This window comes from Zootoca vivipara, chromosome 9, assembly GCF_963506605.1.
Source record: "Zootoca vivipara chromosome 9, rZooViv1.1, whole genome shotgun sequence".
Lineage (NCBI taxonomy): Eukaryota > Metazoa > Chordata > Lepidosauria > Squamata > Lacertidae > Zootoca > Zootoca vivipara.
In genome coordinates this window covers 499,952-519,881 of record NC_083284.1, presented here as the reverse complement: position 1 = coordinate 519,881, position 19,930 = coordinate 499,952, and the positions used below count along the sequence as shown (strand labels likewise).

The 19,930-nt window shown below is 57.3% G+C and overlaps 1 protein-coding gene across 2 annotated transcripts; it reads left to right on the top strand.

Annotated features, from left to right (window-relative positions):
* Positions 1 to 974: 974 nt before the first annotated feature.
* LOC118094294 (drebrin-like protein) lies at positions 975 to 19,930 on the top strand. 2 transcript variants are annotated; one of them, XM_035134539.2, is made up of 14 exons: positions 975 to 1,166; positions 8,729 to 8,781; positions 9,651 to 9,763; positions 11,134 to 11,208; positions 12,295 to 12,435; positions 14,212 to 14,289; positions 14,422 to 14,573; positions 14,895 to 14,949; positions 15,198 to 15,275; positions 16,104 to 16,224; positions 17,816 to 18,598; positions 19,367 to 19,440; positions 19,529 to 19,586; positions 19,675 to 19,930. In XM_035134539.2, exons 1-14 carry the CDS (start codon positions 1,075 to 1,077, stop codon positions 19,755 to 19,757), a joined length of 1,956 nt encoding a protein of 651 aa, XP_034990430.2. In that variant the 5' UTR covers positions 975 to 1,074; the 3' UTR covers positions 19,758 to 19,930. The 2 variants fall into 2 exon arrangements, with proteins under 2 accessions (XP_034990430.2, XP_034990431.2); XM_035134540.2 differs by having other exon boundaries at positions 977 to 1,166; positions 15,201 to 15,275.

Genomic DNA, 19,930 nt, shown 5'->3' with positions numbered 1-19,930 from the left:
AGATGCTAGACTAGATGGACATTGATGGACCTCATAGGTCTCTCAAGCCATTTGCCCATGTTGCCATGCAACCAGTCCATGCAGAATGTTGGCACCCTATATATAGAAAGGAGCAAACCAGGGATATTTGAGGGAGCAGGCTAGCAGGCAGGGCCCATGACTTACATCATAGGAGCCTACACAACACACAAACACTGTTGCTGTATGTAGGTTTTATTCTATTTGTTTTTTATCTTATATTTTGGAAATGTACATCCAGGTTTTTTCTTTACTTTTTTGGGGGCCCCCCAAGAGAGTGGGGCCCTAAGCCATAGCTTGTTTAACTCACACGTAAATCCGTCACTGGGGGGGTGGGCTTTGCAAGCCCACCTATCCCACCAGAGGCTTCTTCCTTACACAAATCGTAGAATCGTAGAGCTGGAAGGTACGCAGCGGTCACCTAGTCCACCCCCCGCCCTGCAGAGTGCAGGAATAGCAGATTCACGTGCGCCCTCCACGCCCTCACTTCACGTGGACAGCAAGCGGCTGAATCGCAAGGGGTGTGTATCAGGACCACAATCACCCTTTGTGCTCATTGTGCGTCATCTTGATTCCTGCCTTGCAGGGGGTCGGACTGGATGACCCCTGGGGTTCCTTCCAGCGCGGCAATTATGAGCCAAAATACTGGAAGCCAGAACCGAGGCGCGGGCCAAATCCACGCCAAGGCGCCAGCAGCATCTCCCGCCGCGGGTGCTGGCCGGGTCCAGGGGGCTGAGTGAGGCCCAGCTGGAAAGGAAGGCTGGGGAAACTACTCCACTAATCCACCCTCGAGGGGCCCGGCGGCAAAAGCGGCGGCGGCAAGCGAGGACGAGATCCGCCTGGGCTGGAAGAGGTTCCCGGCTGGTTCTCTTCTGCGCCCCGACGGGGCGGGCCAAAGGGAAGCTCCGGGCCGGTCCCTCCCCGCGGTGGGCTGGGGCTGGGGCGGGGCTCGGGCCGGGGGAAGGAGGTCTTTCCCTGCCTGTCTGCCTGCCGCCGCCGCCGCGCGGGGAGTCCGGACCGGCAGGCCGTCTGTGGGGCGCCGTCGGGGGCGCCGAGATGGGCAGCGGCGGCGTCAACCTGGAGAAGCATAGCCTGGCGCTTCTGGCTGCCAAGGGCGACGTGGCGAGCAGGAGAGCGGCCGCCAGCTGGTGAGTGGGGGGGGGGCAAAGGGGGGTCGTCGGAAGAAGCCCCGCGGGCCCCACGTCCGGGGGCGACTGGGGAGGAGGAGGGTTCCTCTGGGTCCCAGCCCGCCCTCGGGTCGCCCGGTGAGAAAGAAGGACACCCCCAGGCGCAGGCGTGTTGGCTGGCCACCCACTGCCAGGTAGCCTTTCGGGACGGGAAGAAGCCGGGAGCCCCGACGGGAGATCTGCACGCCCACCCAGCAGCTTCAGAAAGACAGGGCTGCTGAAGCTGCCCTCTGGGATCGGGGCCCTACACTCTTCCTTCCCAGAACGAGAAGGAGGCAAGGCCGTCCCCTCGATGACAGGCAGCTGGGGGTCGCCCCAAAGATCCGTCCGACGGGGACTCAGCAAAGGCAGCCTTTGCTCCAGCCTCGCTTCAGGGCGTTCCTTTGCCGAGAGCGAGGGAAAGCAAGAGGTGCCCTCCAGGCGTTTGGGAACCTCCCATCCCCGAATCACAGCATGGCAGAGCTGAGAGGGATCCCCAAGGGTCATCTAGTCCAACCCCAACAAGTGTGGGTCAGGGATGATGGGAGTGGAGCGGCTCCCAGAGGTTGGCAAAGGCTGCAGTGGGTAGTGGCAGCCTGGCTAAATGACCTGAAATCACGACTAATCCCACCCCCAAACGTAGCTGGGTGTGTCTGTTCTATTCTAAGAAGCATACAAGCTATCCTGAAAGGGTTAATTCCCCCCCCCCGCTGCCACGCTGCTGCTCTGGGCTCCCCCAGGCTGCTTTTTATTTTTAAAAGACCAACCCAAGAGGCACACCCTCCCCACAAACAAACCCCAAGCAGAGGAAGGTCAGAGTGTCATGGCGTCTCCTTGGCGCCCCCTCCCCCCAGGGGAAAATGAAGGCTCCTGGGCGAGGAAGAGGGAGCGCCCAGCCAGGCTGCAAGGGATGGGTCAGGATTCAGTCCTTGTGGAAAGCAAAGGTGCCGTCTTGCATGGGGATGGCTTTGGCAATGCAGGCTTGCCTAAGGGCCCCTCTCTGCCAGGATCCTGTTCTTCTCAGGGGGCCCACCCAGATGCCTCTGGGAAAGCAGAAAGCAGGATCCGAGCCCAACAGAGCCCTGGGGGCTAGTGGGCATGAGTAGCCTTATCTGGGTCCTCTGGGGACCCCCCCCCACCTGCCCTGACTGCCCAGCTATCCTGCTCCCAACCCACACAGCCACTTGAATGGGGGTGTGTGTGCATTTTGCCTCAAATGTTGGTGGGTGCCTTATAGCTGCTTATAGCTCCCTGGACCCCTTAGCACCTGGGGCCAGGAGCACGCCCACCCACCCCTGCTGGGCTATCCCCACCCCCTCTCAGGATTAGGCCCCTCCAGAACTCCTGGCACCTCTTGTTTTGGGTAAATGTCAGGTGCTCTTTGTCACCAGGTGATTAATCCGGCTGGCCACCTGCCCTGCCCTCACCTGGCAGGCTGCTTAACTCTTCCCTTCCCAGCTGGCTGTGGCTTCATCCTGCCTCCAAGGACGTCCCTGGAGGAGATGGGGCAGAGGCAGCAGCCGTGGGGCTGGCTGGCTGGGGGGGGGGGAGGGCAAGAAGGACACGGATTATGAAACGGCTGTGGATTTTGGACTTATTTTCCAACCTGCAGAAACCAAGGGAACTGGGAGAGGGAGCTGGATTGGGCCAGATCAGTCTCATGTCCTCCAGGCAGCACAGTTATATAATTCTGGGGACTGATGGGAGTCTGGGGGGGGGGGGTGAGGGAAGGCTGGCAGGAGAGCTGGAGGATGTGGTTTCTTCTGCAGCTGGAGCAAAGATGGCTTTCCCAGCCCCCTTTGCCACCTCATTTTTTCTGCTGCTCCAGAGAAGCGGACACGGAGCAACGGATTCAAACTACAAGAAAGAAAATTCCACCTAAACATTAGGAAGAACTTCCTGACAGTAAGAGCTGTTCGGCAGTGGAATTTGCTGCCAAGGAGTGTGGTGGAGTCTCCTTCTTTGGAGGTCTTTAAGCAGAGGCTTGACAGCCATATGTCAGGAATGCTTTGATGGTGTTTCCTGCTTGGCAGGGGGTTGGACTGGATGGCCCTTGTGGTCTCTTCCAACTCTAGGATTCTATGATTCTATGATTCTATGATTTTTGGGGATAGCAGTGCAAGGTCTTCCGGGGCTCCTGGGTCCTACATTTATATGCGTCTTGCACTTGTGCCCTACCTTTTATTCCCAGGAGCTCCAGGTGGCATACATGGTTCTTCCCCCCCCCCCCAAAATTAATCTGAACAGCAACCCTGCAAGGTAGGCTGAGAGGCAGGGGCAGGCTCCCAAGGTCAGGCAGTGAGCTTCCCGGCTGAGTGGGGGATTCGAACCCTGCTCTCTCCCAGGGCCTGGTCCGACACCCTAAGCACAAGATCGCACTGGCTTCACCCTCCAGCCGCTTGGCTTTCCTGAGGCCTCCAGGCAGGGGCGCTGTGTTTGCCGGCGCAGGTGAGCGCATGTTGCCCGTGGAGTGCTCTCTCCTTTCTGCCAGGTCTGCCAGCGAAAGGGTGTTGGAGTCTTTGGGAAGGAGAGTGAACCCCCACCAGGAAGTTCTTAGTGGTGGAATCCAGCCAGGCTGTCTCTGGTTCTCAGCAACAAAAGAAGGCTTGCCTTACCTGCCCCGACAGGTGTTCCTCAGGTGTGTGGATGTGCCTCTCCTGAGGAGGGCAAGGCTTCCTCTGGGCGAACTCTGCCCACTTTCCAGCCCCGGCCAGACGAGTGACCAGCAAAGACCAACCGACCTGCCCTGCCTCCTCCCCGCTACCTGAGAGATCTGTGTCCCAGGTGGCAGCAGGCAGGCAGTCTGGCCTAGTGGGTTGCCTGCCTGGGGTGCCAACTTAAGGAGGGGGCGTGCAGGACCACAAGGGCCCCTTGGAGGCGTTCGGTGCCCAGTCTCCTCTCACTAGCTGTGTTTGAATCCTGCTTGGGGGCTTCCCAGGGGGGGGCATCTAGTTGGCCCCCATGAGAACAGGATCCAGGACTAGTTGGGCCACTGGCCTCATCCAGCAGATTCTCCTTACGATCTTATGCCGTTCCGCCATCTTCCCAGCCAGACCAGGGGGCAGCCGTGTCATTGCCCCCGCTTCTGGCTGGGTGGGGGGCCCCAAGCCCTTTTTAGCTTTCCCCTTGAGGCTTCATCCTGCCTCCATCAGGACAGGGGCACCAGCCAAGCCCGCCAGCAGCCTCCCATTGCCGCATCCGTGGCACACGTCTTATTTATTTATTGCAAAGAGCTGAAGGTGGCATGCACTGTTCTCCGTCCCCCCCCCAACAACCCTGTGAGGTAGGTTAGGCCGGGAGGGGGTGGCTGGCCCAAGATCCCTCGGTGAGCTTCATGGCCGGACACAGATTTGAACCCAGGTCCCAGCGCAACACTCTTAAGCATTGCAATCCCGCTGGATTGTTCAAGGGGCGGAGGCCTCTTGCTCCCATGCCCTCCCCTTCCCCCAAAGGTTTCCATGCCTGGGCTGGGTGTGCAGGCTGTAACAGGATCCGGTGCAGACAGGGAAGGAGGGCCGCGGGGGGGGGGGGCTGGCTTCTCGAGGAGGAGGGGAAGGAGCCGGAAAGCCTTTCATCGGCTGCCAACCCCATCACCTCACCCTGATGCCCTGAAGGGGAGGCTGCACCCAGTTGCAGAATTATTGGTAGCAGTAGGAACTGAGGGGGGAGGGGGGGTTGTGGCCAGCCGTGGGGCACAGCCCCACAGAAGGATGTGAAGGATCTGGGGCGAAGGGGGGGGTGTCTCAATGAGTGGAACACAGGCCAGTGGCCCACCTAGTCTAACATCCTGTTCTCACAGGGGCCAACCAGATGGGGAACTCGCAAGCGGGATTCGAACACAAGCCCCCTCCCCTCCTGGGGTTTCCAGCTTTTCTCTCTGCACTCTGTCCATGCTCCTCTCGCGTCTCTCCCTCCTGGCCTTTTCCCTGAGCCTAACAGCCCCAAACGCTGGCTTCTGCTCCACCATTTTCACCTTAGAGGGGGCTGGGAGGCAACTGTGTGCCAAGAACCAGGGCCTGGGCCTGGGGGGGGGGGCTTCAGAGGGGGGGATGCGTCCCAAGTGGCTCCTTCCAGAGACCAGGCAGACCTGCTGGGCTTCCCCTGCCCCCCTGCCTGCCCCATTGTGCTCCTGGGGGGACCGAATTGTTCTGGAGCGGATGGACTTCCTCTCATTGAGTTCCAGATCTGGGAGGGGGAGGGGGAGGGGGGCTGCTCCCTCCAACTGTGAGGCCGAGCCCTATAAGAAGTCAGGGCAGGGGGGCAGTTAATTGGTTGATTTAATTAATTAAATTGATTTAATTAATTAATCAAGGTGGCGCGCATGGTTCTCCCCCTTCTCACTTAATCCCCACAACGACCCTGCGAGGTAGGTGAGGCTGAGAGAGGCAGTGACTGTTCCCCCCCCCCAGTCTGTGTAGGGATTTGAACCCTGGCCTCTCCCAGGCCCTAGCCTGACACTCTAACCACTGTGCCACACTGCCACAGAGTTTTGTGGGTGCCAGCCACCCCCAGGTGGTCTGAGCCGAGAGGGAGGGGGAAGGGAGCCTCTGGGAGAGACCGTTTTGGAGCATGGAGGGCCACAAAGCTATCCTGGCTCAGAGCCGCGGCCTCTCCTCTCCGCCATGGCCGCATCCTTTGGCGAAACTGTTGGCCAGCAACCGTTGCAACATCCTCCTGAGATGAATTCCGTACATTAATGATGTGCTGGTTGAAAAAGGATTTCCTTTGCAAGCCGGAGGCCGGCCAGATTCTTTGGATACCCCAAAGCTCCTTGAGACTTCGCTCGCTGCCTCCCCCCGCCCCCCCCCTTGCTGGGCTCCATCCGCGGCTGCCTTGGGATGCACATTGTTGCATCAGAAGAGCCTGCCGGATCCAGCACCCTCTTCTCACTGGGGCCAAGCAGAGGCCCCCATGGGAAACCCGCAAGCAAGATTTGTCCTTTGTCATTCCTTTATCCTTCTCCTCCTCCTCCTCCTCCTTGAAATAAAATTTCATTTTCCAAAATATAAACATACAACAAAAACAATTCCCAATCTGAATGATTGAGATTACTCTGAGTCGCCTGACTTCCTCCCATCCCTTCCATGGGTCCTATTGACTTTATTTTCAACTGCATATCAATACTTCTCCCATTTTTGATCTTCCTAAATGATCTATACGTTCTGTTACATTACAAGTGTGTTTAAAATTCTGCTAACGTTTGACCTGTTGACAATGATTTTGTATATGCATTATAAACATTTCCCATTCTTTTTTTTAAAAAAATTCTTGTCTTCTTGGTTCCTGAGCTTCCCTGTGAATTTTGCCATTTTGGCATCGTCCATCCACTTGATTTGCCATTCTTCTCTTCCTTCCATCTCTGGGCGAATGGCATCCAAGCGGCCATGAACTGTTTCCTTTGGTTGTCTTCTAAACTGCAATCTGAGTCCGTGGCCTTTGCTGCCTGCCTCCAGTGGGAGGGAGTTCCATAGCTCCACTCTGCGCTGTGTAATGATGCCATGCCGTTGCTGCCTGTTTCATTGGGGGGGGGGCTGCCTTCCTGGACACCTTGCTGTTTTGCTGCATTTCCCCATGCATCCCCTCACCCCACCCTGAACCTCAGCCAACCCCTTTTGCCTGCCTGTCACTGGCATGGCTGCCAACCTGGCCACTGAGATGGGCCAGCCAGCTGTGTGGGTTTGGGGCTGTGGGTTCCACTCTGCAGGGGGGTCGTTCCTCTTCCCTTTCTTCTCATTCATCCATCCAGAAGGGCTCTGGGTTTGGAATGAGCCTGGCTGTAGTTGCAGTTGGAGCCTGGGCTCTCGGGGGGAGGGGGGGGTTTGCAGGTGGAAGCTCAAGCCAAGGTGAGATAAGACTGGTTCTGGGGAACCAAAGCGCTGCAGGGGTTGCCAAGTGGCTTGGAGGCCTTCCTCACCCAGGAGGTGAAGGGGGAGGCAGAGAGGAGTCGCGCTTGGACTACTGCCATGCGCTCCACGTGGGGCTCCCCACTATCGACCATAACATCCTTCTGGACCGTCTAGAGGGCTTGGGAGCTGGGGGCACTGTCCTACAGTGGTTCCGCTCCTTCCTCCTGGGCCGTGATCAGAAAGTGGTGGTGGGGGATGAGTGTTCAGACCCCTGGGCTCTCACTTGTGGGGTCCCTCAGGGCTCTGTCCTCTCCCCCATGCTTTTTAACATCTACATGCAGCGCTGGGAGAGATCATCAGGGGGTTTGGGCTGGGTGTCCATCAGTATGCGGATGATACCCAGCTCTACCTCTCTTTTAAATCAGAACCAGTGAAGGCAGTGAAGGTCATGTGTGTCTGGAGGCGGTTGGAGGATGGATGGCGGCTAACAGATTGAGGTTCAATCCTGACAAGACAGAAGTACTGTTTGTGGGGGACAGGAGGCAGGCAGGTATGGAGGACTCCTTGGTCCTGAATGGGGTAACTGTGCCCCTGAAGGACCAGGTGCGCAGCCTGGGAGTCATTCTGGACTCACAGCTGTCCATGGAGGCACAGGTCAATTCTGTGTCCAGGGCAGCTGTCTATCAGCTCCATCTGGTACGCAGGCTGAGACCCTACCTGCCTGCAGACTGTCTCGCCAGAGTGGTGCATGCTCTAGTTATCTCCCGCTTGGACTACTGCCATGCGCTCCACGTGGGGCTCCCTTTGAAGGTGACCCAGAAACTACAACTAATCCAGAATGTGGCAGCTAGACTGGTGACTGGGAGTGGCCATATAACACCGGTCCTGAGAGATCTGCATTGGCTCCCAGTACGTTTCTGAGCACAATTCAAAGTGTTGGTGCTGACCTTGAAAGCCCTAAACGGCCTTGTTCCTCTATACCCAAAGGGACGTCTCCACCCCCATCGTTCTGCCCGGACACTGAGGTCCAGTGCTGAGGGCCTTCTGGCAGTTCCCTCCCTGCGAGAAGCCAAGTTACAGGGAACCAGGCAGAGGGCCTTCTCGGTAGTGGCGCCCGCCCTGTGGAACGCCCTCCTGTCAGATGTCAAAGAGAAAAACAACTACCAGACTTTTAGAGGACATCTGAAGGCAGCCCTGTTTAGGGAAGCTTTTAATGTTTAATAAATTATTGTATTTTAATATTCTGTTGGAAGCTGCCCAGAGTGGCTGGGGAAACCCAGCCAGGTGGGCGGGGTATAAATAATAAATTATTATTATTATGCCCTCAGCTCCTAAGATGGCAGTGGGCTCTCCTTGCTTGGAGGGTTTTTAAGCAGAGGTTGGGTGGCCACCTGTCATGGATGCTTTAGATTCCTGCATTGCAGGGGGTTGGACTGGATGACCCTTGGGGTTCCCTTCCAATTGTGCCATTCTATGCTTCTATAGGGCACTAGGAGAAGGGGACGACAGAGGACAAGATGGTTGGACAGTGTTCTCGAAGCTACGAACACGAGTTTGACCAAACTGCGGGAGGCAGTGGAAGACAGGAGTGCCTGGCGTGCTCTGGTCCATGGGGTCACGAAGAGTCGGACACGACTAAACGACTAAACAACAACATGCTTCTATAATGGGACCTCCTTATTTCTGTCTCCTCCCCAGGGCCCTCTTTTCCTACGAAAAAGCCAACGAGCTGAAGCTCCTGGACTCTGGAGGTAAGGCTTTGAAGCCCCTGGAGAATTCTGCACCCTGTGGCTCTTCTCCCTCGTAGGGGGTGGCCTGAGAGGGACCCGGGACCCCGTCTCTCAAGGGCTTCTCTGCAGGGCCCTGGCAGGGGGCAGGGGGTACAAACCATTGCAAAGTTCCCAGGGCCACCTTGGAGCCAGCACCTCTGGCCCTCCGTTGTGGCAGGGAGGCCCTAGGGCCTGCTCAGCAACCCTGCCCTTTCTTCTCCCTCTAGAGGCAGTGAGTTCCTCAGGACCTGTTGCTCAGAATGCCCATGTCTCTTGGGGTGGGGCATTGCTGAGGTTGTGGGGTTTTTTTTTGTTGAGATCAAGATTTAATTTTGCGGGTGCTTAATTTTTGCAGTATTGACTTTTCTGCATTTTTAACGTTATTTTGATTTATGCGGGGATTGTTTGATTACTGTATTTTTCCATAACAAAATAAAAAAATTCCTTTCAGTAGCACCTTAGAGACCAACTAATTTTGTCATTGGTGTGAGCTTTCGTGTGCATGCACACTTCTTCAGATATGTATTTTTCCGTGTGTAAGACTAGGTTTCCCCCCTAAAAAATAACGTCAAAAATTAAGGGGCGTCTTATACACGGATACATATCCCCCCCCCCCCCGTTTTCTTAAATCTGAGTCCCCCCCAATAGTCTTATAGGCAGAAAAATACGGCATTTCTTACGTGTATATCAAACCAGGCTCACAAAGTATGTATACTTCCTTGGGATGTTTTTATTTGCTTTCTTACATTTCTGAAATGACGTAATGGAGCGTGGAAAGGCGACTTGCCAAGAAGTGAAGGGGAAGGTGGTTTTGAGTCTTGCTCCTTCCCTCTGCCCACCTTCTTTTCCAGCCGGGGGCCCAGATGAGCTGGCCAAGCGCTTCCAGAGCGGCAGCGTCATGTACGGACTGTGCCGCCTCCCCGATGGCGCCACGGGGGAGCAGCACGTGGTCCTCATCAGCTGGGTGAGCCGGGGGGGGGGGTCTTCTGCAGGAGGGCAGGGGGGGGTCCCTGTTGCCAAGAGGGAAGGAGAGGCTGCACAGATAAGGGCTTTTAAGCTGGTGGGTGAATGACGTTGAGTGTCCAGGGGCACCAACTTGCCCCCCCCACGTCATGTGACCCATCCCGCCCCTGCCCGTCAGGCCAGCGCTCACCCAGGGATGGCGTAGGTTGGTGGCCCCCTCCAAATTGGGAGGGCTCGGCCCCCTGCCCAGAAACAGGGAGAGGACAAGCCCCTTCCGCCCCCTATAGTTGGCGTCCTTGGGGTGAACAGCATGCTGATGACGCAAGACTTCTTCATGCAGTTGAACTATGGAACTCCCTGCCACAGGAGGCGGGGATGGAGAGAGCCACCCAAGGCTCCTAGCTCTGCTCTACCTCTCCAGCCGGAGGCAGCAACGCTTCTGAATCCCAGTGGCTGGAAAGCGAGGAGGGGAGGTGGGGCATCTGGTTGGCCACTGTGGGAACAGGATCCTGGACCAGCTGGTCCCCCATGGGCCTGATCCGGCAGGCTCATCCTGCGTTCCTCTCTTCCCCTGCACAGCCTCGGCCTACGTTGTGGGAACCACAAAGCCGCTCTCCTCCCCCATGGGCTCAGATACTGGGGGTGGGGAGGGTTGGGGGGGGTTGCTGGGATCTGGCTGGACTCCCAGGGGTGACCCTAACCCTAACCCCCTACTTGCTACATCCTGCCAGGCTCCTGGGAGGGGGGGTGTCTCCTGGAAGGGAGCCACTCAAGAGCCAGGAATTTGGAAATCCCAGCGGTGAATTTGGAAAAAGGGCCAACCTCCCAAGGGCCTGAGCTCATCCACAGAGGAAGAGGGCTAAGGGGCATGGGCAGAGCACATGCACCCCTTCACGGTTGCGATCAGATTCCGCACTTCGGGTTCCAGGTGCCCCCAAGGGAAACCCGCAAGCAGGATCCAAGCCCAAGAGCAGCTCTCCCCATTTGCAACTTCAAGCAAGTGGCATTCAGAAGCATTGCAGAGCCCAAACCGCTCCCACCCTACGTGTTCCCAAATCTCCTGGCTTTTATGAAGGGACCTCAAAGGCCATCCAGCCCAACCCGCTGGGGATGCAGGAATCCCCCTTCCTACGCCTGCCAACCTGAGAGGTGGGCTCCCTTGAGAAACCTCCAGGCGAGGCAGAGCTGCCCCGCCGTCACCCCTATTCCCTTCCCGGCCCCCTGCCTTGCCAGGAACCGCTCTGTCTGCGTAGCTGCTCTGCGGGCGGCAGGCCAGCTCCCTAGATTTGGGCCGCCCCCCTTTAAACTGCTTTGCCCCAGGAGCCTTTGGGGCAAGGGGACTGAACTTCTGCCCCGTCTGTTTGGCACCAGGTTGGCGAGAAGGTCTCGGAGCAGCAGAAGCAGGCCTGCGCCGGGCACCTGCCAGCCATCCGAGCCTTTTTCAAGGTGAGCCGCCAGCACCCACCCTGCCCTGGGCCTCCCTGCCTGCCTGAGTCACTTTGGGACGCTTCCTCGCGCTTGTTGTGTCCCATGGAGGATCCTGACCCGCCCACCCCAGGAGTGTGGGAAGGGTGAAATGCTTGCCCCCCTTTTGATCCTCCAGCTCCTTGCTCTCTTTTCCCTCTCCCTGCCCCCCCCGCCTGCGTTCCTCTCTCCCCCCACCCCCAGCTTTGCCCCCCCCCCCAGGCTTCCTCCTTGCAGCCGGAAGGGACCCAGCTGCAAACATCTGGTTCCCAAGAGGTTCTACATTCCAGGAATGTGAGGCTGGAAAGCGTTTTCTCCCAGGCTGCCATCCCAGACTCTCCCTCTCTCGCCCTGGCAGCTGTCTGGGCAGGAGGGGCCTGGGGGAATTGGCAGGGCTCCGCGGCAAGAGGGAGGTGGGGGGGCCCTCCCCGTGGCCCCTCTCACGCCACACCTACTAGGCACTCCCAAAATGTTCAGGTGGGGCGGTGGGGGGGGGAGAGGGATCCTCAGTTAGAATGTGCTTGCTGGGCAAAGGCTCCCCCTTGCCACCTCATGCTTCCAAAGAGAATCATATAGAATTGTAGAGCGGAGGGACCCCCAAGGGGCATCTAGTCCAGCCTCCAGCAATCGCAACTAAGGCACCCCTGACCTGGCTCTCCATCCTCTCTTTGGAAAAACCCCTGATGGAGGAGAATCCACCATCCGTTCCGCTGTCTCTTACCCTCAGAATGTTTTTAATATGGAGTCGGAATCTCCTTTCTCGCCTTTTGAATCCTGGCCTGCGGAGCAGCAGAAAACGAGCTTGCTCCATCTTCCATGGTGTTTGGTGCAAGGAACACACTCTGCGCATGCTCAAGGGCACTGCCACCTTCCTGTTCCCTGCCCCTCCTTCCTGCTGCCTCCTCCTCCTCCTCCAGCAGTTTCCCCTGACCCCAATCCCTGGAAATGGAGGAGGCCTGGATGTGCTGGCTGGGGGCTGGTGGTCCCCCACTTGGGGGAGGCAGGTGCTGTGTGCCCCCCACCCCGGGTGAGAGTGCCCAGTGCTTCCCCTCTGCTCTCCCCCTGCAGGAAGCCCGCCTGGTGGTGAAGGCGTCTCGCGCTGAGGAGGTGACCCAGGAGGGGCTGAGGCACTCGCTGTCCCTGACCGCCCCGCCAGGAGGTCCTGGGACCGCCAAGAAGGTGCCACTCGGTGACCCTCAGGAGCTGGTGGTAAGGAGGAGCCAGGGGGTGGGGAGGGGCAGCCAGCACCCCAGGGGATTGGGCCCGGCAGCTGGGTGGATTTCAAAATGGCCTGTGTGTGTTTGTAGGGGAGTGCCAATGGCCGGGGGATAGACTTTGTGGCCCATTGGCATCCGGACGCTTCCCTTAGATCAGCCTCTCAGGCAAAGAATTGCAGAGTTGGAAGGGACGCCAAGGGTCATCTAGTCCAACCCCCTGGAAGGCAGTTGGTAACACTTTGCCTGGCATGGAGGAAGCTTTCCTCCCTCTAGAACTGGCAAACGGCCAACGCAGCTGAATGTTGGAAGGTTCGGGACAGATGGAAGAAAGGGCTTCCAGAGTTAAACTGTGGAACTCCCTGCCACAGGAGGCAGTGATGGGCACCAACGGAGGGGTTTTTAAGAGGGGATTTGACAGATTCATGGAGGGGGAGGAGGAGACGGCTATGGGTGGCTCTGCTCTCTGCCTCCACAGTTGAATCTCAGCTGCTGGAAGCCACGGGAGGGGAGAGTTGCCCTTGTGTTCGAATCCTGCTTGCTGGCTTCCCAGAGGCTTCTCGTGGGCTGCTGTGAGAACAGGACTGGGCCATGGGCCTGATCCAGCAGACTGGGCGGGGCGTTCGCAATGCAGGAGAGGGAGTAATTCTTTCCTATGATGAAGAGTGTGTGTTTGGGGTGGGGGAAGAGAAGGCATGGCAGGAAGGGAGCAAGCTGCGCATGGGGACTGGGCAAGCCAAGGCGTGGAGCCTCTCCCTCAGCTCTAGGGCGGCGGAGGCTCTGGGCAAAAGCAAGCCCTTGAAAAAGCAGCGTGGAGCTTGCAGGCACTCCGCCCGCCACCTCCCCCCCAGGAGAGACGCGGCATGGCTCAGGCACCCTGTAGGCCCTGCGGTGTGGCGCCCAGTGCCCCCCCCCCGCCTCACCCAGTTACTGCTGGAGGAGAGGGCTGTCGAAGGCTACTAGCCATAAAGGCTGTGCTCTGCCTGCCAAGTTGGAGGCAGCCACGCTTCTGGTTTTGGAAATCCCTCGAGGGGAGGGGGCTTCTGCGGTGGGTGCGGGAGTTTCCCCCCCAAAAAACACATATTTATCCCACTTTGTCACGGATGCTTCACCTGAAATTCTTGCATTGCAGGGGGTTGGAATAGGAATAATAATAATAATAATAATAATAATAATAATAATAATAATAATAATAATTTATTATTTGTACCCCGCCCATCCGGCTGGGTTTCCCCAGCCACTCTGAGCGGCTTCCAACAGAGATTAAAACACATTAAAATGTCACACATTAAAAACTTCCCTAAACAGGGAAACAGCCTTCAGATGTCTTCTAAATGTCAGGTAGCTAATTATCTCTTTGACATCTGATGGGAGGGCGTTCCACAGGGCGGGTGCCACTACCAAGAAGGCCCTCTGCCTGGTTCCCTGCAACTTGGCTTCTCGCAACGAGGGAACCGCCAGAAGGCCCTCCGTGCTGGACCTCAGTGTCCGGGCAGAACGATGGGAGTGGAGACGCTCCTTCAGGTATCCTGGGCGAAGGCCGTTTAGGGCTTTAATTTAGATGACCCTTGGGGTCCCTTCCAACTCTACGATCCTATTTAATCTGCACGACAACCCTGTGAGGTGGGTTAGGCTGAGAGGTGCTGACTGGCCCCCGAGCGAGCTTCAAATCCCCTCCGAGTGGGGATGTGAACCCTGGGCTTCTCTCAGGTCCTAGCCCGGTGCTCTAACCACTGAGCCGCACTCCCTCTCTGTCTGTTCTTTTCCCCAGGGCACCAACTACAAGAAGACCAACCCAGCGCTGGAGATCCTCCGTACCAAGAGGGACTCGTTCTGGGCGCAGGCGGAGGTGAGGAGGGAGAAGGGTGCTGGGGGCGGGGCTCTCCTGCCCGCTGGGCACACCTGGGAGCAGGGGCAGGGGCAGAGCACCCTGGGGTGGCCCCTCCTGCCTGGCCTGCCCTGACCACCCAGCTGCCCCCAGAGGGAAGAGGAGCAGAGGAGGGAAGAGGAGCACCGCCGGGCGCAGGAGGAGAAGCGGCGCTGGGAGCGGCAGCGCATGGAGGAGGAGCGTCGGGAAGCGGCCGAGAGGGAGCGCCGGGTGCAAGAGAAGGAGCAGCTCGTCCAGGAGCAGAGGTGGGCGCTCAGCCTGGGAGGGGGGGGGCTGCAGGGAAACTGGGGCTCTCCCACCCTGGTATTGGCGGGGAAGGAGGGGGAACACAGTGCAGTTGAACTGTGGAACTCCCTGCTGCAGGAGGCAGCGGTGGCCACCAATCTGAATTTCCTGAGGACTGGGGAAATTCAGAGAGAATAAGAGTTTGATGGCGTTTCCTGCTTGGCAGGGGGTTGGACTGGATGGCCCTTGGGGTCTCTTCCAACTCTAGGATTCTATAAGGCTAGCAATGGCAACAAGCCGCAATCGCCCCCCCCCCAAAAACCATCCTCATTTTTCTGCAGGAAACAACAAGCCCAGCTGGAGGCAGAGGAACGCAGGAGGGAGCAAGCCCGATGGGTGAGTCCCTCCGTCTCCAGGACTGTGGCAGAATCTGCACCCGTGGCCATGGTTTGGCAGCTGCCTGGTTGCCATGGGGAGGGTGGAGAGGGGGTGAAGCCTGCCCTCTTCCCATGGGGCAGGAAGGTGACCCCAGATCAACCAGTGGGGTTTAGCAGGAATCCCACAGGGGACATCTCCAATTGGGGGGTGGGAGAGGGTTTTCCTGTTGGACCCTCGGGGCCCCCTGACCCCCCGTCTCCCCCAAGCAGGAGCAGCAGCAGCAGGAGCGAGAGAAGGCGTTTGCAGAACGGGGTCCCCTGAGCTGCTCCGCTGAGAAGGCCACAGTGAGTGGGCAGGATATTTCCCCCTTTTGCTGAAGATTCAGGGTGGATAAAAGCGCCTACTGTAGCTAAACTGTGGAACTTCCTCCCACAGGAGAGTGCGTGGAATTCTTTCACTCTCCAAAAATGAGGGTGCTCAAAAATTGTAACGTGACGTGGGAATTCAAAAGATATTTTGCTTAAATTAATATATTTTAGTTGTGCTGGGCAAGTAAAATGTGGATGCAATTGCATAGAATTCGTTAGAAACGATCACCAAGTACTTGTAATTATTTTATTAATTAATATTAATATTTATTATTATTATTATTATTATTAAGCATTACCTGGCATTTTCGGAAGGTAAGAAAACTCTGGTTTTCCAAAAGCCTCTTCATCAGACGTCGACATACCAAACTAAATATTGTCCAGTCACAAAAGTAATAGCAAACTTGAATTACTCACTCCCAAAAACATCTATTTTAAGATCTTTCACTGAATAAAAGTTTCACACAGAATGCTTCTGAATTGGAAAGCACAGGAGGAGAGGCTTGCTCTGATGCCGATTCCGCCGGCGGGTTTCGCATTCAGGTCCCCTATTTGGCCTCTCCGAGACCTGGATTCCGGGCTAGATGAGCCGCTGGCCTGATCCAGCAAACTCTCTTTCTGTCCTTATGCAAGCCGGAAGAGGGGCTTCCAGGGGGGCCTGGCTGGCTTCTGTGGGGCACCCAGGCACCGGCCTCTCCTCCTGTCGCCCTGGGGCTCCTCCTCTGCAGGCCGGATCCTGCGCTGGCCCCCTCCCTGCAAGCGCCCCCCCCAGCCAGTCTTCTCCCCCTCTCCTCCTTCCCGCAGGAGGCGGCTGCGCTGGCCTCGCAGCGCCCCCACGACCCCCGAGACTTCTTCCACCAGAGGGAACGCTCAGGCTCCGCAGCGGGTGCCCCAGAGTCGCCGTTTCCCACGGGAGGCCGGCCAGGTGAGCGGGGAACCCCCCCCCCAACCTCCACCAGCATTTATTGGGGTGCTTCCTAACAAAGGGGAGGGAGGGACAGCCTTGAACGGAGGGGGGGGCGGAGGCTGCAAAAAGGCGACAAGAGTCGGGTGCAAAATGCCAAGCTGCCTTCTGTGGCTGGGCGGGAGGGATCATAGAATCATAGAATCCTAGAGTTGGAAGAGACCCCAAGGGTCATCCAGTCCAACCCCCTGCCAAGCAGGAAACACCATCCAAGCATTCTTGACATATGCCTGTCAAGCCTCCGCTTAAAGACCTCCAAAGAAGGAGACTCCACCACACTCCTTGGCAGCAAATTCCACTGCCGAACAGCTCTTACTGTCAGGAAGTTCTTCCTCATGTTGAGGTGGAATCTTCTTTCTTGTACAGTGGTGGCTCGCTAGACGAAATTAATTCGTTCCACGGGTCTTTTCTTATAGCGAAAAATTTGTCTAGCGAATCCCATAGGAATGCACTGAAAAAAAAATTGACCTTTTTTTTGCCCAGAGGAACGCATTAATTGAATTTCAATGCATTCCTATGGGAAACCGCGATTCGCTAGACGAATTTTTCGTAAAACGCATTCGTCTAGCGAGGCAACCTCCGCTCGAAAAATCCTTTGGTTAAGCGGAAATTTCGTTAAGCACGGCATTCGTTAAGCGAGGCACCACTGTAGTTTGAATCCATTGTTTTCTTTTTGGGAGATGACTGAGGCAAAGAAGGCATTGAGGAGTTCTGCCCTTTTCTCTGTCCCCTGTTTGCATTTCACCATCTTCTCCTCTAAGTGACCCCACTGTTTCCTTGTTCTTCCTTTTGCTACGGACATACCCATAAAAGCCCTTTTTGTTGCTTTTAACCTCTCTGGAATCCTTTAGCTGGGATTCCTGCATTACACGGGCTGGACTAGATGACATCTGGGGGTCCCTTTCAACCCTGCAATCCAATGGCTCTGGCCTAGGGACCAGGAAAGTAGGGGGTTTTTGGGGGGGGAGCCACAGGGGCTCCTGCCTGTCCCCTTTCTGGGTGCTGGTGGTTCTTCCGATCCCCTTGCCCCAGCATGATCCAATAATTAAAAAAAACAACTTTCCTGCTTTTAACCGAATGTCTGGCCGCCTTTGCAAGTCGCAGCTCTTCCTCATCTGGGAAATCCCACACAGGCCTCTCTCCCTCTTGCTTAATTTAAACCAGAAAACACGGCCAGAAATTACTTCCCCCCCCCACTGCATCTGCCCAGCACCTGGCCGGAAATCTTTTCAGAAAGTTTTGGGTTGCCATATTTTGAAGAGCGAAAGAGAGGACGCTCTCGCTATGCCCACTCTCGTTTTAAATACCCCAACTATATGTAGGCTATAGAGGCTGTGATAAATTGCTGGATGGGGGGGGGGGGGTTGAGAAGAGGAGGAAAGCAAGTCTTCAATCACCAGTTACATCTCATCCCAAAAGTCTAGCCAGAGACATTTTGGCAAATTTTTAAAATCCTTACGCCTGAAAAAGAGGACGTGTCCTGGAAAAAGAGGACACATGGCAACCCCATAATTTTGTGTCTCTTTTTTTCCCTTCCGCACCCTCGGATCAGGACCGCCGCGACGCCCTTTCCTCCGCCACCAGCGCAGCCTGACGGAATCGGCCTACATCTTCCGGGGGCCGGATCCTGCCCCTGCCAGGCGCCCGTCCGGAGACTTCTCGCCCTCCCCCTCCCCTCGCTCCCCACAGGCGGCCCCTCTTCCGAGCCCCCGTCTTGCCAAAACCCCACCTGTCAGGAACCAGGAGCCTGAGCCCAGAAGCCCCCCACCTCCGGCCCCTGTCCCTGAGAAAAGGACCCCCGTCGCCCCCTCCCCGCCTGGGGGGAGTCCCACCCCACTCCCGGCATCTGCCCCGCTGGACTCGGGGGACCCTGCCAGGACCCAGCCGCCTGCTGAGGCCTTGGCCCCCCTGGAGGCACTCAGGGGGCCCCCACCCCACCCTCTGCCAGCAGAGTCTGGCCCCCAGTCCCCTTTCGCCCCGTGTGGGGCAGAAGTGACGCCCTGCATCGGCCAAAGTGCTGTCATGGAGTCGCCCTCCCCGGGCAGCGCTCCCCGGGCAAAGTCCCCACCTCCAGCCCACGTGCCCCACGGTCTCCCCACAGAAACAGGCTCAGCGGAGCAACCTGAGCAGCCGCCCCTTCCGTACGAAGGAGGGTCCTCTGCCCTGGGGGCAGCTTCTCCTCCGCTCGGCAGCCCCCCTGAGGAAGCCCTGCCCCACGCTGAGGCCAGGGACCCCGCTCCCTCCACGGCCGGTGCTCCTGAAGTGGCGGGTGGGTGCGAGTCGGCCAGGAGCCCCAAAGCTGCGGCTCCCCCACCGGGGAAGGATCCTGTGACAGGTAAGAAACCATTCTCACCCCCCCCCCCTCCATAGGGGAGCCATGCAAAGAGTCCACATTGCTTGCAGGATGCTGGACGAGGTGGGCCACTGGCCGCATCCTGCAAGCTCTTCCGCTGCTTCTTAGGAGAACCTTCTCTGGCCCAAACGGGTTGGAGCAGGCAGCTCCAAACTTCGGCCCTCCGGATGTTTTGGGACTACAGTTCCCATGATCCCTGACCACCGGTCCTGTTAGCTAGGGATGATGGGAGATGTAGTCCCAAAACATCTGGAGGGCCGAGTTTGGGGGTGCCTGGGTTGGAGAGCCAGCCAGCCAGCCAGATTAAGATCCAGAGATCCTTGTTTTTTTCAGGGGGGGGGGCAGGGCCGGATTTATAGCTTGGATGAGGCCTTCAGCTCCTGAAGGTAACAGGGCCCTTTCTATGTCCAGCTGTCCTTGGTCAACAACAAATGGTCGCTGTTTTTTGTGTTGAATAGATGCTATATAGTAATTGATGGACCTAATAGGTATCTCAAGCCATTTGCACATCACAAAAATATGTATTTTATCAAAGTAAAAAGCTTTTTAATCTTACATCCAGTTGTGTTTTCCCTTTAATTCTTTTTTGGGGGCCCCCAAGAGAGTGGGGCCCTAAGTCTAGCTTGTTTAGCTCATATGTCAATCCAGCACTAGGTGGGGGTGCCAAATTGGTGCATGGCTTTTTGTTGGGGGGCGGGAAGGATGGACGGCAGCGAGACCAGACTCTTCAGCCCCCTCTCCCCTTCGCAGGCCCTTCACCAGCCCCATACTCTGGGTTCAATGGCTCATCAGCCTTGGAAGAGGAGAGCTGGCCCGGAGGGCAGGTAACACACCTGTGGGCAGGTGGGACGGGGGGGAGGAGGAGGAGGAGGCGGCTTGGGGGCTTTTCACTCAGCGAGTCTCTGCTTCCAGGGGACGCCATCTGTCGAAGCCAAACTCCCCGAGGATTCAACCTGGGACCTCAGAGCAGGTGAGTTTCCTCTTTCTGACCCCCCTGGGCAGGAAATGTGATCTCAGTCCCCCCCCCCCAAATTAAATCACTGCTTGTCTTTCCGCAGGTGGCAGCCAGGCCACTGTGGCAGATGCCGGAGAGGAAGGCGAGGACCCCTCCCTGCCCACAGGAAGGGCTGGAGAAGACTAGTTCAAACACTCGCGTGCACTGCCCCCCCCATTCCCTCCCACCTGCTTGCTTTTGCTTGGATGAGCCCCATCTCACCTGCCCACAGCCATTTGCTGCCACACACACACACCCCCTCCGAGACACAACTCTGCCCCTGCTTTTGTCTTTGCCCAATAAAGGAAAAGTGGGAACCA